General features: G+C 51.9%; 1 protein-coding gene across 1 annotated transcript; it reads right to left on the bottom strand.

Moving 5' to 3' along the window:
• Positions 1-16,007: 16,007 nt before the first annotated feature.
• MCHR1 (melanin concentrating hormone receptor 1) lies at positions 16,008-20,927 on the bottom strand. Its single transcript, XM_001507970.4, has 2 exons — positions 20,166-20,927; positions 16,008-18,234 (listed from the first exon to the last, which is right to left on the bottom strand). The coding sequence occupies exons 1-2, from the start codon at positions 20,245-20,247 to the stop codon at positions 17,258-17,260; spliced, it is 1,059 nt and encodes a 352-aa protein (XP_001508020.2). The 5' UTR covers positions 20,248-20,927; the 3' UTR covers positions 16,008-17,257.
• Positions 20,928-21,163: the final 236 nt, after the last annotated feature.

Genomic DNA, 21,163 nt, shown 5'->3' with positions numbered 1-21,163 from the left:
TGTGTGCCTCGGTTACCTCATCTGTAAAATGGGGCTAAAGTCTATGAGCCCCAAGTGGGGCAACCTGATTACCTTGTATCTAACCCAGTGCTTAGAACAGTGCTTGGCACATAGTAAGCACTTAACAAATACCATTATTATTATTATTATTACAGCAGACAAGTGGTGTAGTTGGGATTTATTCATTTCAGTTTCTGAGACTTGGCTCCAACCCCAGGGTTCCCTTCCTCTCAAAATGGAATGATTATTAAAGTACCTGGTGGGGATTAAGGCCAGAGAATTGTAAGGAAACATAAATAAAAAGACCATCATCAATGGTCCATCCAACCCCCTCTTCTCTCTCCATCAGGAGCAACAACAGGATGCTTGGAGAAATATGTAATGGTTGTCCTTCTTGCTGACTTTTGTGTTGGGGATAAATATCTGAGGTTTCTAATCTTTCCCAATTATAGTTCATGATCCTCTCATCTATGAAGGTATCTAAATCTTTCTGAAGCCTACAGATATTTTTGGCCCTCGAGTTCCAAATACTTATTACCACCAGGTAATAAGAAAGACCTTCTTTAAGTTTGTTTTCTTTGGTTTTTTTAATGGTACTTGTGATAGGCACCCATCACTGTACTAGTGCTAGGTTAGATACAAGATAATCAGGTTGGACACGGTCCCAGTTCCACATGAAGGACAATGTAAGTGCGGATGAGCACCTCCTGTGTGCTGAGCACTATACTAAATGCCTGGGAGAGTACAGTAGAGTGAGTATGCAGGATCCTTGCCCTCAAGAAGCTTACAGTCTAGCAAATGAGGGTGAAGCGGAGTCTCCACATCTGCTTCTTCCCCATCTTCCTCTCTTCTGTCTAGCTTGAAGCCCGGAGCCAAGACCCCAGTGGCCAGCGTGGGCCCAAGCCCGGCTCTGCCAGCCCACAGTTTAGAAAGCTGCATTTAGAGCTCTCAAAATCTTAGAAATGAGGCAAAGAAGACTATGAGACCATGACTTAGAGAAACATTTCTTTTTTAAATGAGTGTTTTGGCTGAGGGCAGGCAGGAGGCTGTGAGTTTACTCCCACACTATCATTTTAATAACCTACAGAAAGTGCCGTTTCCCTAGCCCTTCAGGAGGCCACCGCCAGGCTCCTCTGTTTTTCCCTGAAAGGTGAAAATAATTTTGACTCTGCCATTTACCACTTGGAATCATTTTCTGTGGTTTAGACTCACTATAGATGCCAGTGGCCTCCAGCTGCAAATGACTAGGAACGCTCTCCTGATTGATTGGCTCTCACGAGGCTCAGTGTTCGGTTAAGGGGCGTAAAGGCCGGTGATTAGTAGACCTGCGTCTACAGAGCCAGCGGGAGCTTATGGAACCTGCTTAGGAGAGAACTCGGGACATCCTGGAGGGTGGAGGAAAGAGAGAAGTGGCCTGGGGCAATGATGGTCACTGTCTCCAGGTAAATGCTCTCAGCCCTTCAGGTAGCCCTCGCCTTCCATCTTGGGGTAGGCAGGCTTAGCCCTCCTCTTTAGCCCGTAGGAGGTCAGGCGGCCTTCCGGAATAATCCTAATTATTACGATATTCAGGGCTTACTCCCTGCCTAAACACTGGGGAAGAGACCAGATAAATAAATGGAAACCCAGGCTCTGTCTCACGTGAAGCTCATGATCAAAGAGATGGGAGGGGGGATTTGATTTCTGTTTCTCTCTTTTGGGGCCCCTTTTCCTTTATCCTTAGGTACCTTGACCAATTGATCCAGAGTTCCCCCACCTTTTTACCTCAATCAGTCAATCGATGGCATTTATTTGGTGTTTGCTGTGTGCGGAACACAGCACTAAGCACTTGGGAGAGTACGATCCCTGCCCTCAAGAAGGTTACAACCCAGTGGGGGAGACAGCCATCAAAATAAATTTCAGGTAGAGGAGGCAACTAAGTATAGGGATATGCGCATGAGTGCTGTGGGGAACTGGATTTAAGTGCATAGGAGATGCAGAAGGGAGGGAAAATAGGGTGGGGAAATGGAGAAATTAGTCAGGGAAGACTTCCTGAAAAAGGTGCAATTTTAAGAGGGCTTTGAAGATGGGGAGAATGGTGGACTGTTGGATATGAAGGGGGAAGGAGTACTACGGCCTAGTGGACAGAACACGGGCCTGAGAGTCAGAAGGACCTGGGTTCTAATCCCTACACTGACACTTGTCCGTTGTGTGCCCTAAGGCAAGTCACTCTCTGTGCCTCAGTTCTCTCATCTGTAAAATGGGGATTCAAACTGTGAGCCCCATATGGGACAGGGACTGCATCCAACCTGATCTGCTTGTATTCTTCCTAGTGCTTAGTATGGTGACTGGCATATAATAGGCACTTAACACGTACCCCAATTACTATTGTTATTATTATTATTATTGCTAGGCAGCTGGGAAGGAGTGATCAAGGGGTTGGCAACAAGAGAGACGACACCAAGGCACCTGAGCTGCTCTGTCAGGGCTTAAAATAATTCTGCTCCTCGCTGCCCTGGTTGCTGTATAATGGTAACGGAAAACTTACAGGCTTCATGTTACTGGTGATTTTTTTCCCCTTCCAAGCCATCCGGTCTTCTGCTGATGACTATTTCAAATGGTTTCTCTCGCCTGTCTCATGTCTGCCTCGTCCAGAAGAGCTCTGGGTTTAAATTACTAAAGTTGCATCACATTGAGACAGATAATTACAGCATTTTGCTTTTTGTTCTTTTCATAATGAGCGGCCCTGATTTATTTCCACCTGAGTGAAATGGTCCCATTATTTTTATTGTACTCTGGGCTGTCGTTTCCTGCTGCTGAGTGGCACTTTATTAATTACAATTCCTAAGGGAGAGCATCTCTGTCCCAGGCATTTCTTCTCACACACCCATTGGTAGATTAAACCAACTCGTGTGTCAAAAGTCGCCTTTTGGGGAGACTAATCTGTCTGGGGCATGCTGGCTTCCCTTGAGGCCTTGCTCAATACCCTAAGACTTCTCTGGAGCTGCTCACAGCATAGAAGCGGCACGGCCTAAGGGATAGAGCACAGGCCTGGGAGTCAGAGGACTTGGGTTCTAAACTCAGTTCTGCCACTTGCCTGCTGTGTGTCCTTGGGCAAGTTACTTCACTTCTCTGTGTATCAGTTATCTTGTCTGTAAATTGGAGATTAAGACCAGGAGCCCTATGAGGGACAGGGACCGGGTCTGACCTGATTATCTTGGCCCCATGTAAGACCTGATGATCTTGTTTCTACACCGGCACTTAGATGGACGATCTACACGTAGTAAGCGTTTAGCAAATACCACATCAATGTTCTAGATTGTGGGTTCCCAGCCCAGAGGCTACCTATAGCTCAGGCCGGTGATAATAATAATAGAATTCATGAAAAAGCTTACTCAGTGACAAGTTCTCTGCTAAAGGATGGGGCAGATGCCAGAAAACCCAATCAGATACTGTCCCTGTCCCACTGGAAGCTCATGATCTAAAGTATAGGGAAAGTAGAGTCCTTATTACCAGTTTAGAGTCAAGGAAACAAGAGGTCCAAAGAGGCAAGTATTTGCCTAAGGTCTATGATTGTCTTTCATATTAGAAGACACTCTCAGTGGATGCTGTTCTTGTACACCCATCCTGTCCAAAAGAGAACTTGTTTTCCCACCCAAACCCTGCCCTCCCCGAGACTTTCCCATCACTGTAGACAATGCCTCCATCCTCCCTGCCTCACAAGCCCGTAACCTTAATATTGTCCTTAACACTCTCGGTTAATCTGTACATTTAGCCTGTCTCCAAATCCATTTAGTTTTACATTCAACGCCGTTCTAGAATCTGCCCCTTTCTCTCCATCCAAACTGTTAACCATGCTGCTCCAAACACTTATGTCCCTCCTTAAAAGCTGTATCAGCCTTCTCGCTGACCTCCCGCCTCCTCTCTCTCCCCACTCCAGTCCATACTTCATGCTGTGGTCCCAATCATTTTTCTAAAAAAGCGTTCAATCTACATCTCCCCGCTAGAAAACCTTCAATGGTTTCCCATCCACCTTCACATTAAATAGAAACTCCTTATCATCACCTTTAAGGCATTCAGTCAGCTTGGCCCATCCTAACTCACCTCATTGATCTACTACAACTCAGCCCACCCATTTCGCTCCTCCACTGCCAACTTACTCCCTGTATCAAGGTACCTTGATCTCATCTAGTTCACCGCCGAACCCCTTGCCCACGTCCTCCCTCTGGCCTAGAACTACCTTCCCCTTCATATGTACCACACTCCCCACTTTTAAAGCTCTATTAAAATCAGATCTCTTCCAAGAGGCCGTCAATAACTAAGCTTTTATTTCGCCTACTCCAACTCCCTTCTGCCTTGGAAAATGTAATCAATCAAGAATTCAGGATAACCGATTTTTTCATTCACAATTTTTCCAACTTCAATCTCCTTTCTCTCCTCCCTCCCATCACCCGGGAATCTTTCGCCCTTAAGCACTTGGTATTCACTCTAGCCTTACAGCACATATGTATATATTAATAATAATGTTGGTATTTGTTAAGTGCTTCTTGTGGGCAGGGATCATGTCTATCAGCTCTAGTGTCTTGAACTCTCTCGAGTGCTTAGGAGAAGCAGCGTGGCACTGTGGAAAGAGCCCGGGCTTGGGAGTCAAAGGTCATGAGTTCTAATCCCTGCTCTGCCCCGATCAGCTGGGTGACTTTGGGCAAGTCTCCTGACTTCTCTGTGCCTCAGTTACCTCAGCTGTAAAATGGGGATTAAGACTGTGAGCCCCAGGTGGGACAACCTGATTACCTTGTATCTTCCCCAGCGCTTAGAACACTGCTCGGCACATAGTAAGCGTTTAAAAATGCCGTCATTATTATTAGTATAATGTTCTGAACTCAGGATGTACTCAGTAATTACCATTAATTGGTTGATTGGCGAAGTTCACCTCTGATGCAGGAGTGGCTGAAAAGGCCAATGCAGGATCCACACGTTCTCAATGGGTTCACAAAATGTTGACCTTTGTTGTGTTATCACACATTAGGCCAGTAGCAGATTTGGATGGAAATATTTTTTTGGTAGAAAAGTGCTTCCCATTTTCTTTATAGCCTAGGACACACCCTATAGCTGAGCTTGCCATGTAAAGGACCTGCTGGCCCAGAATAAGGAAGTGGAGGCTGTGCTCAGAGACACCCCCCCTTTTTGCCTCCCCCCCCGCCAAACACCACTATTGCCAAGGGGCTGGGGAATGGAAAAAGAATTACCCAGAGGGAATTCAGGATAACAGATTTTTTTCATTCACAATTTTTCCAACTTCAATCTCCTTTCTCTCCTCCCTCCCATCAGCTGAGGATCAAAGAAGTTTTCAGTTCCACCAATTTTCAGATCAACAAACCCAAGCCTGGGATCCCTTAAATTTATGAGGATGAGACTGTGCTACCCTAAACTTGGATTGGTCTAATTTTCTCTCCGGCCCCTGAAGCATTAGGTCCTTCTCTAGAGAAGATGCTTGCAGGGCAGACCAAAATTTTCTTGCAGCCTTGGGGAGGGTGAATTTGGGCAAGATTCTGGGTCTGCCGGTAATAGCATAAAATCAAGAGTCAAGACACCTAAAAGTACTGCATTTTAGCAGATGTGATTAAAAGAGAATAACACCTGTAAGAGGGAATGATTGGAGGCTGCCCTCTGGGAAGTCCCAGGCTGCTTTGCCTTGGGTTAAGTCCTGGCTCTGTCACTTGCCTGCTGAGTGACCTTGGGCAAGTCACTTCACTTCTCTGTGTCTCATCTGTAAAATGGGGATTGAGACTGTGAGCCCCACGTGGGACAGGAATTGTGTCCAACCCAAGTTGCTTGTATCCACCCCAGAGCTTAGTTTAGTGCCTGACATATAGTAAGCGTTTAACAAATCATTATTATTGTAGAATCAGATCCCTCTGTGGAGGAGTCGGGGGAGAGCAGGGAGATGTCAGTTTCTTTTGATATGGGTTCCGGCTTCCCATTAACCAGTGAAAGCCAATGCTCTTGCCTCATCGTGACCTGAGTAGCCACTCAACATCCAGGCTAAAATGCCACCCGCCTCAACGGAGTCAGGACAATTATTGTTCTTTTTATTATTATTATATGCAATAATAATACTAATAAGGTCTCTCCCCACCCGCCAGCTAGCTCGCTTGATGGAGGTCAGACTGCTCTTCTCTCCCAACTGTCACCCCCTTGTTCAGGCTCCATTGTTCCCCAGGCTCCTTTCCTCTCTCTCCTTCCACACCGGCTCCTCTGGCCACCAAGATAACATTCCCGATAAGCCTGCCTGCTCTGGTTTGTTTGTCCCCTGTTTCTTTGTCGCTCAGATGAGTCAGTCACCTCATTATGCTTTTAAGCCATTAGAGTGGAAAACTGCATTTTTTAAAAGAAGGGAAAGAGCAAAGCCGGTGGGATCTTATTAAAGAGACTTTAGACTCTCCTGATCATTAACAAGCAGCCAGACTATTAGCTGCCGGTCGGGGCAATTGTGGAAGGGCACTGAAGCTGATTCAAGTGACAAGCAGTTTGGTAGACACTTTCCATGGGGCTTAGAAACGAGCCTCTCGTCCAGTTTTCCCTGGTCTGGCTGATCAGCAAGCAAAAGGAAGAGCGGAAAGGACATGGAGTGTCAAAATGACAGGTGGGTATTAGGCTCGGCTGCTGCAGATCCTAAAAAGAGTAATTATTGTGGTATTTGTCAAGCATTTACTACATGCCAAGCGCTGTGCTAAGCTCTAGATACAAGAACATCAGGTCCCACAGAGAGCTCACAGCCTAAGTAGGAGGGAGAAGAGGTATTGAATTCCCATGTTGCAGATGAGGGAAATGAGGCACAGAGAATTTAACTGACTCACACAAGGTCACCCACAAGATGAGTGGCAGAGGCAGGATTAGAACCCGGGTCCTTTGACTCCCAGGCCCATGCTCTTTCCATTGATAATAATAATAATGTTGGTATTTGTTAAGTGCTAACTATGTGCAGAGCACTGTTCTAAGCGCTGGGGTAGATACAGGGTCATCAGTTGTCCCATGTGAGGCTCACAGTTAATCCCCATTTTACAGATGAGGTAACAGGCCCAGAGAAGTGAAGTGACTTGCTCAAGGTCATACAGCTAAGTGGCATATCCAAGATTTGAACCCATGACCTCTGACTCCCAAGCCCGGGCACTTTCCACTGAGCCATGCTGCTTCTCATTAGGCAATGCTGCTTCATAAGACTTTCCTAAAGATTCTCCTAGTGCCAGTGACCCAGTGCCTGGGTCTCTGAGGGGCAGAAGGACCTGTGAAGGAGGTACCGCTTCTGAACTCCAACGCTGAGGGTCAACAGAATCTGTGAAAGGCCGTAAGGGCCCTCCACTCAGGCTTCGGGAGGCAGCGTGGCCTAATGGGAAGAGCACGGGACTGGGAGTCAGGAAACCCAAGTTCTATTTCTGGCTCTGCTCCTTATCTGCTCTGTAATTTGGGGCAAGTCACTTCTCTGTGCTTCAGTTTTCTCAGCTTGACTGTAAGTTCCTCGAAGGCAGGGTTCGGGTCTACCATCTTTATTGAATAACGCTCCCCCGAGCACCTGGTACGGTGCTCTGCATACAGAGAGAACTGATAAATACCACTGATTGATCGATGGGGAGAAAACACCTATTCTCCCTCCCTCTTAACCTGTGAGTCCCATGCGGGGCCTTCTGCCGGCACAGAGGTGAGAAGTGACTTGGCCAAGGTCACCCAGCAGGTACATGGCAGAGCCAGATCTAGAACCCAGGTCACCGGCCTCCCAGGCCAGTGATCTCTCCTCTAGACCACTCTGCGTTTGCCGTGCATTGCACTCGACAATCTCAGGTCAGCTTCCCTTTGCCCTGCAACTCTCTGCCTTGAACCCCACCACCATCCTGCAACTGGCTGTCCTTGCTATCAGTCGATCGGCCAATCGATGGTGTTTATTGCAGAATTACTGTGGGCAGAGGACTGTACTAAGCGCTTGGGGGAGTACAGTCCAACAGAGTTGGTAGACACGGTCCCTGCCCACAGCGAGCTTACAGTCTAGGGAGGAGAGCTAACAAAGGGAGAGCAGGTTTCCTCTTTCCAGGACTGCGGCTCTCAGTGTCCGCTCACCAGCTTCTCTCGCCTGTCCTGTGGTGTCTGCTGCACCGCCACGTCAGACTCATGATAAGCATCAGTGATTTTTTTCAGAATATCCCTCCCGTTCCCCCTGCTCACTCCTCTAGTCCTGCCTCGGAGCTCACAGCTTACATTTAGTAATTCAAACGTTCATTCCAGGCTGTATTTAGGTCTATTTTATTTTTTTCCCCACTTTCGGGATCACCAAACCCTGTGTCCTCATCTGTAAAGTGGGGATTCAATGCTTGTTCTTCCTCTCCCTTAGACTGTGAGCCCCTTATGGGACAGGAACTGTGTCCAACTTTTTTTTTTAATGTGTTATTTGTTAAGTGCTTACTATGTGCCAGACACAGGACTAAATGCTGGGGTAGACACAAGCTAATCAGGTTGGACACAGTTCGTGCCCCACACAAGGCTCCCGATCTTAATCCCCATTTTACAGATGAGGTAACCGAGGCATAGCAAAGTGAAGTGACTTGCCCAAGGTCACACAGATGACCAGTGGCAGAGCTGGGATTAGAACTCAGGTCCCCTGACTCCCAGGCCCGGGCCCCTTCCATTAAGTCACACTGCTTCCCTGAACCTCTCCTCTGCCTCTCCACCCACCCCCGCCTGCCCTGTTGAGTTTCACTGCTTCTCCGAACCGAATCGGACCACACGGGTCTTAAGTGGATGAAATGGGAGGTCTACTATAGCTCTTTCTCTCCTATTCCATCTCCCCCGTGCATCCTACTTAATTTCACTCTACTGAAGCTGGAGAGAGAGTATTTATTTGTACGTTTCATTTGCAAGCCTGAATCTCCAGATTGGTGGTAATCTTCCTCATGAATATAAGGGGACCGAATGGCTGCAATCCTAAGGGAGTGGAGATTTTAGCCTTCCCTCCCTCTTCCCCATGTGTCTATACGCTCCCTACCCCAAGACCCGGGGCACCAGCTGGCACTGGGCACCTGAGGAAGGCTACAGGATTGACTTCTCTGGTGCCTGTCAGTCAGCTTGGTTTAGCAGTGAGTCAGTCAATCCTATTTATTGAGCGTTCACTGTGTGCAAAGCACTGTACTAAGCGTAGGAGAGAGAACAATATTAACGGACAGTTTCCCTGCCCACAGTGAGCTTCCGGTCTAGAGCCAATGAGGGAGGTGCACGAGGGGCCTCAGAGGGGGTCCGGCCTCTCAGAGGCACAATCCCTGGCTCTTCTCTTTGGAATAGAGGACTACCAATCTGGCATGTCCCCGTCCTGGAGGGAATCCCGGAGGGAACGTCCAAACGATGCAGTGTGGTGGTCTCTATGTCCCAAACTCACTCCATTCATTCATTCATTCGATCGTATTTCTTGAGCACTAACTGTGTGCAAAGCACTGTACTAAGCACTTGGGAGAGTACAATATAACAATAAACAGACACATTCTCTGCCCTTCAACAAGTTTCACTCCCTCACCCCGGAAGAGTTATGAAGGCTTCCTTCTGGCTGCATGGCAGGCTCCTCGCTTGATTCCCTCAGCTGGCCTTTTAGGATTGCCTTTCTCTTAACCCGCCCTCCCTCTCTTCCCTCCTTTCCCCCATAATCTTGGGAAGGAACGTGGTGTAGTGGAGATAGCACAGGCCTGGGAGTCAGCGTCATCTGGGTTCCAATCCTGGCTCTGCCACTTGTCTGCTGTGCGGACAATTCACTTTGCTTCTCTCTGCCTCGGTTACCTCACCCGTAAAAAGGGGATTAAGACTGTGAGCCCAGTGTGGGACATGGACTGTGCCCAGCCTGAATAGCTTGTATCTACTCCAGCATTTAGTGCATTGTCTGGCACACAGTGCCTAACCAATACCATTAAAAAAACCAAACACATAACCTGTAGACATTTTTCGTGAGGCCCTGCAGGCTCTAGAGGGTCTATAAGATTTGTCTGAATGCCAAGAGTTGGCACCCAATGTGCATTAATTCCTCCCCTTGTTGGAGGCTGAGGACGATTGCCCTACCGTCCTCCTGTCAGTTGGCCTGGGAATCTGATGCTCACTGGTCTCTCCCCAGAGGTGTAGCTGCTCAGGCGGATCAGGCATCCATCAGGAGAAGACGAGAAAGATTTTTTTTTTAATGGTATTTGTTAAACGCTTACTGTGTATCAAACACTTTTCTAAACACTGGGTTAAGTACAGGTTAATTAGGTCAGACACAGTCCCTGTCCCACATTGGGCTCAAAGTAGGAGAGAGTAAAGATACTGAATCCCCATTTTACAGTTGAGGAAACTGAGGCCCAGAGAAATCAAGTGCCCAGGGTCACACAGACAAGGATTTGGCAGAGCCCGGATTAGAACCCAGGTCCTCTGACTCCCAGACCCTTGCTCTTTCCACTACGCTGCGCTGCTCAAAGGAGAGTATGCAATCTCGGGGTAATAACATTCCCTTGAGAGGTGGGTGGGGGAAACAATTCTACCGATTGTACACACACAGGAAAATCCAATTCAAAAGCCATGTAATGAGCTGACTCTGGAGGTAAAGCTTGTTGCTGTAGCAACAGAATTCTCCCGCCGATGAGATTTTTTGCCTTTCTTCTTTCACCACCTGGCAGGGCTCATCTTTATTTCCCTTCAAGACTACTCTGAAGTCACTCAATTGCTCTGCACCTTCTTCTGAGGTCAAAAGGTAGTTTCCGCTTGGAACCGATTTGCGGCAGAGAGCTCTGCCACGGGGACGTAGGTTTGTCCCGAGGGGTGGGGGGAACCCAAGCGCTTAGTACAGTGTTCTGCACATAGTGAGCACTCAATAAATGCCATTGATTGATTGACTGAGTGATTGGGAGAGTAAAAAACAATAGAAATAGCAAACATGAGGATTAATCAAGGGTGGGGCCGTAGAGGGGAGCTTCTCAGTCGCCTCCTCTGAAGGGATGTCTCCTTGTCTCATGCAGCATGGCCTAGTGGAAAGGGCAGGGCCTGAGAGTCAGAGGGACTTGGGTTCTAATCTTGACTCTGCCAATTGTCTGCTGTGTAACTTTGGGCAAGTCACTTAACTTCTCTGGGCCTCAGTTCCCTCATCTGTAAAACGGGGATCAAGACGGTGAACCCCACGTGGGACACCGTGTCGTACCTGATTAGCTGGTATCTACTCCAGCATTTAGAGCAGTGTCTAGCACCTAGTATATACTTAACAAATACCATGTAAAGACTGCCTAACTGCTCTCTCGGGCCTCCTGGGCCAAGGATCGCCTTTAAGCATGGAAGCAGCATGGCCTAGCTTGTATTTACCCCGGATAGCAGGTACAGCTGGGAGTTGAATGCACCTGCCCTAATAATAATAACTGTGGTATTCATTTAGCACTCACTATATGCCAAGCACTGAACTAAACGCTGGAATAGAAATGATCCAATCAGGTCGGGCACAGTCCCTGTCCTACGGGGGCTCACACAACCTACACTTCCCACGCCTTTATGACCCCTGGCCTCCTTCCCCAGGTTCCCCCCCCCGCCCCCCGGGGTGGTCTTTAGATTCCACCGAAGCCTAGGGGTCCCTGCCCTTCCCTGAAAACAGGCCTTGGATAGCTGCACTTAAATTTGCTCCCCTTTTCCACCCTTCCCCCAGCCCCATAGCACTTAGGTACCTATCTTTCAATCATCTATTATCAATTATTTATTTATATCAATGCCTGTCTCCCCCTCTAGAACGTCAGTTCGTGTCTCCTTCCTCTGTTGCTCTGGACTCTCCCAAACGCTTAGTGCAGTGCCTTGCTCACAGTAAGTGCTCAATAAATACACCTGATGGATTGAGTGAGCTGCTACTGCACGGGACGGGAGACGAGGTGGCCGCCGATGGCATTTCTGAACCCCAGCGCCTTGTTGTCCCGGAAGTAAAGGCTGCTCATTACACAGCCTGCACAATGAGGCACAGTGACATCAGATGGAACCTTCTTCGGAAATATGAAGAACCTGACGTTTGGGGCCGGGGATGCCCCCAACATCCTCCCTCTCTCAAGTATGATCTCGTTTTTATTATTATTGTACTAAAGCGCTTACTATGGCCAAACACTGTTCTAAGCACCACGGTAGATGCAAGTTAATCAGGTCGGACCCAGTCCCTGTCCCACGTGGGGCTGACAGTCTTAATCCCCCTTTTACAGATGAGCGAATTGAGGTCCAGCAAAGTGAAGTGATTTGCCCAAGGTCACACAGCAGACCTGTGGAGGAGTTTGGATTAGAGCCCAGGTTCCTCTGACTTTCACGTCCGTGCTCTATCGACTAGACCACTCCGGCCAGGTCTATAGTGTCCACTAGTTATTTCCATTCCACCATCCCATTGGTGACCCTCATCTAGAAGGGGTGTGGGGAAGAGAAGGGGAGTGAAAGTGGAGTTTCAAAAATCCATGAGCCACTAAGGTGCCACTTGCTAATCCCACTGTGATGCAAGCTGGTGTCAAGAGAAGCAGCATGACCACATGGAAAGAGCACAAGCCTGGGAGTCAGGAAACCCAGGTTCTAGTCCGAACTCCTGTCGTTCTAGTCCCAACTCCTGTACGTGCCTGCTGCATGACCTTGAGCTAGTCTCTTAACCTTCTTGTACCTCGGTGTCCTCTGCTGTAAAATGGGGTTAACCAATCAACGGTGTTTAATGAGCCCCTACTGTGTACAGAGCCCCAGACTAAGCTCTTGGGAAAGTACAACAGAGCTGGTAGAAGCATTCCTGCCCATAACTTGCTTACAGTCTAGAGGGGGAGACAGATATTTATATAAACAATAATAATAATAATAATGTTGGTATTTGTTAAGCGCTTACTATGTGCAGAGCACTGTTCTAAGTGCTGGGGTAGATACAGGGTGATCAGGTTGTCCCACGTGAGGCTCACAGTTAATCCCCATTTGACAGATGAGGTCACTGAGGCCCAGAGAAGTTAAGTGACTTGCCCAGTCACACAGCTGACAAGTGGCAGAGCTGGGATTTGAACTCATGACCTCTGAGTCCCAAGCCCATGCTCTTTCCACTGAGCCACGCTGCTTAAATAATCAATACTATGTCATTTAAAGATATGCACCTAAGCGTTGTGGGGCTAAGGCCAGGATGGACATCAAGAAGTCTTCGGCTAACCCATTGGGGATCACATGTTAGTTTTCAAGTTTCCTTCCCTTAGTGTGGAAGTTCTTTCTGTAGCTCGTAGCTGAGGAGCAGAAAAAACAGATGCAAAATTTGAAAAATGTCTGTGCATGGGCAGCCAGCCAGGGGCCCTTGTTCAAAGCAGCAGGAGCCAGGAGGGCAGGCGGAGGTAAAACCCGCCCGCCGATCGGCCTGCAGATGTGCCACGGGAATCTGGTTTCCATCGGCCGGGGGACAGAGGGGAAGAGGGAGGCTGTTGCTAGCAATGATTAGTAGCGGTTGTTAGGGGCGCGGGGAGCAGAGCCAGAGAAAAAGGGTGTCGGTGAGGGTTGCCGGTTGATCGGTCCTCTCAGTCCGAGCTGTCGGTCCGACAGGACTTTATCGATCAGAAGAAGCTGTTATTGATTTTCCAGCCTGCTCCTTAATAAGAGCCAGGGGAGCTGGACTGGACTCGGGGCAGAGCCTCGGGCCTCAAGGTCACCTGTTCACCTGGGCCCCAGGGAGCAGGTATCCTCTCGATTCAGGACCGTGCTCCCTGAGGAAGACTGATTGCTTCTGCCGAGAGCAAGAAGCCTCCTCTGAGCCTCTCCAGTCAGGCTCAGACTCCTTCCCTGTCACCTTCCCTGCGGAGAAGCAGTGTGGCTTAATGGCTAGAGCACAGTCCTGGGAGTCTGAAGGACCTAGGTTCTAATCCTGGCTTCGTCACATATCTGCTGGGTGACCTTGGGCAAGTCGTTCCACTTCTCCGGCCTTCAGTTATCTAGAAAATGGGGATTAAGACTCTATGTGGAATAGGGACTGGTCCAACCCAATTATCTTATATCTACCCCAGTGCTTAGTACAGTGCCTGGCATATAGTAAGTGCTTAACAAATGTTGTTATTATTATTATTGTTATCTAACCCTCCCCAGGCTGGACTGTTCCCCCTCGACGCCAGGAAAAGCCCGATGGGCCAGTTCCTGGAAGGGAGGACCGGTCAGTGACCGCTTCCAACATTCAAACTATGATTTCGGCCCCGACCGGGGCCCTGGCTGGGAAGGAGCCTTTGGGGGATGAGGTAGATGGGGAGTCACCGGAAGCCAATAAAGGGGCGCAAGAGCAGCGGGTGGTTGTAGAAGAAGCTTCCGTCCCTCAAACTGAGCCTCGCTCCAGCCGCTCTCCTGCAGGGAGAAGCTTAACGGGAGCCGGATTACCTAATGATTTCCCGGCCCAGTTCCTCCTTCCTATTTTGGTTCTGCTCCATCTAGTGGAAAGAGAATTCAACGGAGAATCCGGGAAGCTCGGACCTAATCTTAGCTCGGCCGCTGGCCTGCTGTGGGATGCTGGGCAACTCATTTGGCCTCCCTGGGCCTCAGCTTCCTCATCTCTAAAATGAGGATAAAACCACTGCTCTTCCTCTTAGAACGTGCCCCGGGTGGGACAGGAAATTGGATCTGATTGGATTGGCACAGTGCTTTACACATAAGTGCTTATTAGATACTATTTGAGGTGAGCCCGTTGTTGGGCAGGGATTGTCTTTATATGTTGCCCAATTGTAATAATAATGATGGTATTTGTTAAGCGCTTACTATGTGCGAAGCACTGTCTAAGCGCTGGGTGGGGATACAAGGCGATCAGGTCGTCCCACGTGGGGCTCACGGTCTTAATCCCCATTTTACAGATGGGGTAACCGAGGCACAGAGAAATTTAGTGACTCGCCCATAGTCACACAGCTGACAAGCGGCGGAGACGGGATTAGAACCCACGACCTCTGGCTCCCAAGTCCGTGCTCTTTCCCCTGTGCCACGCTGCTCATTCCAAGCGCTTAGTACAGTGCTCTGCACACAGTAAGCACTCAGTAAATACGACTGACCGAACGAATAATTAGAATTATGGCACTGTATTAAGCGCCGGGGTGAATACGAGCAAATCGGGTTGGACACAGTCCTGTCCCACTTTGGGCTCCCAGTCTTAATCCCCATTTTCCAGATGAGGTAACTGAGACCCAGAGGAGTAAGTGACTTGGACACAGCGGACAAGTGACAGAGTTGGGATTAGAACCCAGGTCCTCCTTACTCCCCCGGGCTCGTACTCTAGGCTTACACTGGGCCACGCTCCTTCATCAGTCAGTGCCGTCAGGGTTCGGTAACAGGTAGGTCCGGGGGTGACTTAAAATCGCCATGAGTCGGTACTGGATCCATAAAAGATGTTCTGAGGGCAATAGGAACGGCCTACCCCCTCCTCAGCCCTGTTCTTAGTGGGAAAATAAAACCCAGCAAGAAAAGTCTATACTCCCGACTGCATTCACCTGCAGGCGCCTGAGGGGCAGAGTCCAGGGCCGAGACGCGGGAGATGGCGGAGATCTGGTAGGCCACTTCCCATCCGCCCCCCGAATCGCATCCCAGAAGTTCTGGGGCCCGAAGCGCCTCGGTCCGGCCCGGGCTCTCTCCCGAGGGGAGGCGGCCAAGTGCCACCCTGCTGGCCTCCCTGGGCAGGGCCGTGGGGGGGGGCTGGGTGGATGGGACCATCCCCAGGACATTCCCGGCCCCTCCCTTCTTCCCTGCAGCCACCCTACAGTCAAGCAGCGCGATGAATGAGAAGGGACATGGAACCTGCAGGTACAAGTGCGCTTTAATGACATGCCCTGGGAAATTCAACAGCACTTTGTGTTGGCGGCAGCGCTGAGCCACTGCTCATCTTAGGAGTGATATACACTATGTACGGCATGGCCCGCCTCCCGCTTTTCTCCCCCTCCTCCCTCTTTTCTCCTCCTCTTCCTCCAACCCCTCCTCTTCTTCCCTCTCTCCTCCTCCTTCCTCCTCGCTCCTTTTTCTCCCTCCCCTCCTCCTCCTCTTCCCTCCTATCCTTCGAGCGGCTCCCCTCTCTCCCCCCCCACTCATCCTCCTGACCCTCGTGGGCGGCACTCCCGGAAAGGCCCGTTCCCGCCTCCCAGAGTCTAACTCGATCCAGCCCCAGGGGCCCCCGAAGCAAGCCCTCCCCATCCCCCGACTCCTCCCACGGGGTCAGAAAGCCTCACCCCAACACCTGGCGGGGAAGGGGGCCGGGAAGCCGACGGGGAGCTGGGAAACAGCCGCCGGGCAGATCGGGATTCGTCTTGACGCAAGCCCGGCGTCAAACGTGGTCCAGCTCATCCCTCTCAGGGCCGCAGAGGGGCCTCGCGTTTCCCGTCACCCCCACCTTGAACGGCAGCCCTAGGGTCCAATCCCTCACGGGCAACCGGCCTCCCCGAGGGAATGGCCAAAAGCTCAGGGCCCTGTTTTCTCAGGTCTGGGCATCCATACTGAAGCCCAGACCCCAGCTTGGGTCTCCTCCTTGACCACAGCCTTTGAGTGGCTTTGTCCTTCTCTGCAGGGGCGCGGGAAGGTGGGATGTGGGGATTCAATGTCTCCGTCATGGGAAAAAAAACAAAACCCAAAGCCTGATCTCCCGGGAGAGGGGAGCAGACGGAAGCGGCATGCAGAATGCAGGGAGCCGGCATGCTTCATGCTTTCCTGCTTATTCCTCGTGGTTTAGGACAAAGGCTACCCAGGGGATCCTGGCAGAGGGAAAAGACCCGGAAAGACCCCTCCCCCAACCTCCCCCGGGCCTGGAGCCCCAGGCTGTGCCCGGTGGAGCCCGACCTTGTTGGAATTGGGCTTTGGCCGCATCTGGATTTCAATCTCCTCTAGACGTGGACCTCCCACCCCTTACTGTGGGGAAAATTCTGTCCAACCATCAAACGATTTGGGGCATTTAGGCCTCAGACTAGGCTTTAGTTGTTCAATTTCTTTCCAGTGTTCTTCATTAGCCTTTCCCCAACCCTCCCCACTGCCCACCCAGCCCTCAAACTTCCCTTTTGAGTGGCTTCTCTTCCCCAGGTGCAGTTTACTTATAATGCCCAAACCCCCAATCCTGGGATCTGGATGGAGCCAGGTCCCTGAAACCCAGTGTAGGCAATAAAATCCCTCACCTTCCTCCTCCTCCTCCTCCTCTTTCAATTCCCTCCCGCAGGCTCTCAGTCTCGCTAAGGCTGCCCTCCGAACCCTTCTCAGTGTGTTGTGGCTTCTCCAAGGTGGGTGGTCCCCGGAGCCCTCCCCCGGGCCCCGCCCGAGGTCAGGAACCTTTGCTCTCTGTCCTCTCGTCCGCCGTGTGGGTGGCGCTCACCGGCCTGAGCTGCCCGGGGGCGGCCGGCTTGACCGAGAGGACCAGACGTTTGCGGAAGGTCTCGCAGAGCACGATGTAGACGAAGGGGTTGAGGCAGCTGTTGGCATAGCCCAGGCTGATGGCGGCGTTGTACAGGTAGTAGAAGGTGAGGGTGGGCCGGTTGTTGGAGAGCTGGGTCAGCTGCAGCACGTAGTACGGGGCCCAGCAGACGAAGAAGACCAGGCAGATGGCGATGGCCGTGCGGGTCACCCTCTTGGCCCGCAGCCGGACGCTGCGCTGGGAGGCGGGGGCCACCGTCGAGGTCATCCGCTGGAGGATGCGGGCGTAGGCGGCCGTGATGACCGTGAAGGGCAGGGCGAAGGCCAGGAAGAACTGGTAGAGGGTGAACCAGTACAGGTCGGTCTCCGGGTTGGGCAGGCTCATGCCGCAGCCCACGGTGCCGCCGGGGAAGGGGATGAGCCTGGCGTAGAGCCACACGGGGGTGATGCTGATGAAGGAGAGCGCCCACAGGAGGCAGATCACCCAGGTGGCCACCGACGGCTTCCTGAACCTGGTGGAGGAGATGGGGTGGACGGTGGCCAGGTAGCGGTCGATGGCCATCGCGGTGAGGATGTAGGTGCTGGTGAACTGGCTGTTGGCATCCATGGCGGTGATGAGGGTGCACATGGTCTCGCCAAAGTGCCAGACGCCGTTGCCCATGAGCTGGTGGATCAGGAAGGGCATCCCCAGCAGGAACAGCAGGTCCACCACCGACAGGTTGACGATGAAGATGTCGGGCACGTTGCTACACCGGTGAAATTTGGACTTCTTCACCACGGTGAAGATGACCATGGAGTTGCCGACGATGCCCAGCAGGCAGATGATGCCAAACACCGAGGGCATGATGATGGTCACGTAAGAGACCCTCCGCGGGCGCAGCGGTGGCACTGGGGATAGAGGGTGAGAGAGAGAGAAATAGAAAGGGAGGGAGAGGGAGAGAGACAGAGAGCAGCTTGGCCTAGTGGAAGGAGCACGGGCCTGGGAATCAGAAGGACTCGGGTTCTAATCCCGGCTCTGCCGCATGTCTTCTGGGTGACCTTGGACAAGTCGCTTCACTTCTCCGTCCCTCAGTTTTCTGAACAGTAAAATGGGTATTAAGACGGTGAGCCCTATGTGGGACAGGGACTGGGACCAACCGGTTCACCTCGTATCTACTCCAGTGCTTAGTACACTGCCTGGCACATAGTAAGTGCTAAACAAATACCAAAAAAAGAAAGAGAGAGAGAGAGAGAGAGAGAGAGAGATGACCAGCCACTTTTTAAGGTTCTTCTTAGATTCAGTATTTAGGACAAGCAGGCAGCTCACCAGTCATCCCCAAAGGGGTCTTGCCCCCACCTGGCACCTCCTCTTGCCATTCCAGTCTCTGTGCCCCCACCAACAGTGTGGTCGGTTTCCCTCCACAGGCCACTCGCCCATCCCGCACCGACCTTGCCCGATCCTCCTCTGAACCCCATCAGATTTCAGAAATGGGGGCGAGGACCCCCTCCCTGCCCACCCTGGGAATTTCTCCAAACAGCCCCGTGAAAAGGCAGCACAGCCGGCGGCCTCTGGATTATCCACGTGGGTGCGTGGGGGGCCGGCCGCTAGAGCCCGTCAGGGTAGCCGCTCCCCCCGGTTCTAGAGGCCGGTCCCTTCGGTTCTAGATGGGCTAGGTTATCAACGACGGGGGCCGCTGTCTGGTTGCTGGGCTTAAATCTGCACCGGCCGCCATCTGCTCTTGCCAAACCCTCCCCATCCCCGCGTTCCCTCTCGAGGTCTCTGGATCGGAACCCTTCCAGGGTCGAGTCCCCCATCCCCGCCGGCTCCAAGCTGAGAGGAGAGGTGGACCAGCCCCTGAAGGCCTCCCCTCCCCCCTTTTTTTTCCCTTTCCTTCCTCCCCTCTCAGCCCCGCCAGAGATGCCAGTCCTGAAAGATGTCATATGGGCTAATTTCTCTGGGAAAGTTAATCTCCTGCAGCCTCGAGGAGCTTCTGCCGGGGATTCCCCCGGGGCCTGGGCTGGTGTGTGAGACCCCCAAGGCTGATTGGGGGAGGGAGGGGAAGGGAACCATTTCTCGCCACCCTTGAGCCTGAAGTCCCTCTGACTGCCGCTTCCCCCCATCCCCCCAGCCTCTGATACATCTGGGGGAGAATGGCGTAGTGCAAAGAGCCCGGGCCTGGGAGTTGGAAGGTCATGGGTTCTAATCCCACCTCGGCCACTGGTCTGCCGGGTGGCCTTGAGCGAGTCACTTCTCTTCTCTGGGCCTCAGTGACCTCATCTGTCAAATGGGGGTTAAGCCCTATGCTGTGTCCAGCCCGCTTTCCTCGTAATAATAATAATTATAAGAATGACGGTATTTGTTAAGCGCTTACTGTGTGCCAAGCGCTGTTCTAAGCGCTGGATCCATGCCAGCGCTTAGTACAGTGCCTGGCACATAGTGAGCGAGCCCATCGTTGGACAGGGATCGTCTCTGTGGTCGAATTGTACATTCCAAGCGCTTAGTACAGTGCTCTGCACATAGTAAGCGCTCAATAAGATTGAATGAATGATTGAATGAAATGCCAGAATTATTCTTTTTATTCTTCCCTAGCCCTTCCCAGCTTGTCACCCTTCCCTTGCCCCATCCCTCTTGTCCCTCCGGGCCCATCCCCCTGCAGGCACCCCCTCTTTCCTCCCCACCCCGGGGGCTCGCCACCCCCTAACTGCCAGGGCGGACAGCAGCTCGGAGCCCCCGGAAAGTTTCCCCGGCCGTGGAAACTGGTTCCCGGGGGCCAGGGGGGAGGAATCCGGCCCACCCCACATGAAGGGGGAAGGGGAGGGAGGATGGGGGGGCTACTCACGGCCCAGGGTGAGGTTGACCGAGGGGTCGGAAGCGTTGCTGACATTGGAACCGGAGAGAGGGAGGGCTCCTTCCAACTCCATCGGGACCCCGTCGTCCCGCTCTCCCCGCTTCCCTCCGGTCTTGGCCGTCCTCCCACGCGGGCTGCGGCCGGATCGGTCCAAGGGAGGAGGAGAGCGGCCGTTGGGTTGGGGGGCGAGCCGGCTTTCCCAGCCCGGCGGGCACCGCTTCCCAACTGCTCCCTCGCTCGCCCTGCTTCTCCACTGCCTCTCTCTGACATCACCCACACAAATTCACATTCAGAGGCAGATGCACGTTAACCTTTTCTCTCCCGGGCCTGCGGCTCCTGTTGGCGGTAACCCCCGCAGAGGCCCCGGGAGGAGGCGGCCACTCTCTACCGGCACTAAAGGAACTTCATCCTTCTGGATGGCAGGGACGATTTTTCCATTTTTCCAGGGGCACCTGGGACTCCCGTTCCCCCGGCCGGATGGCCCCGTTCTCTCTCGGAGTTGTCCGGAGTTCCCCTGCAGAGGAGAGGGGAGAGGTGTCTTCCCGCCACCGCCCGCCCGGAGAACAGAGCTGGCACAAGGCATGGCATCCCAAGGCTTGAGGAGGTTTGGTCACCTGGCACTGTCGCATGCAGGAGTCGGTCCCTCACGGTTGGGACTCAGTCGAGGATCTCGATGCAGTTGTGTCTCTTCCTCCCCTCCTCTTTCCCTCCCCCCTCCTCTCTCCATCGGGTTTCTGCTCGGCTGGCATCATCTTTCATAACCAAGCCGGGGAGCGCTCGGTGGGGAAACCTCACAGGAAAACCCCAGAATTCCGGGAGGTGATGAGGGGTAGCTGGTTGGGGAAAGGAGGGGCCTTGTTACTTGTTAAGCACTGTACTAAGCGTTGAGGTAGATGCACGCTGGTCCTTTTGGACACAGTCCCCGGATCATTTTACAGATGAGGTAACTGGGGTCCAGAGAAGTGAAGTGGCTTGCTCCAGGTCACAAT

The sequence above is a fragment of the Ornithorhynchus anatinus genome, chromosome 14, assembly GCF_004115215.2.
Source record: "Ornithorhynchus anatinus isolate Pmale09 chromosome 14, mOrnAna1.pri.v4, whole genome shotgun sequence".
NCBI lineage: Eukaryota > Metazoa > Chordata > Mammalia > Monotremata > Ornithorhynchidae > Ornithorhynchus > Ornithorhynchus anatinus.
Note: the sequence above shows the minus strand (reverse complement) of the source record. Positions and strands in the feature narration are given on the sequence as shown.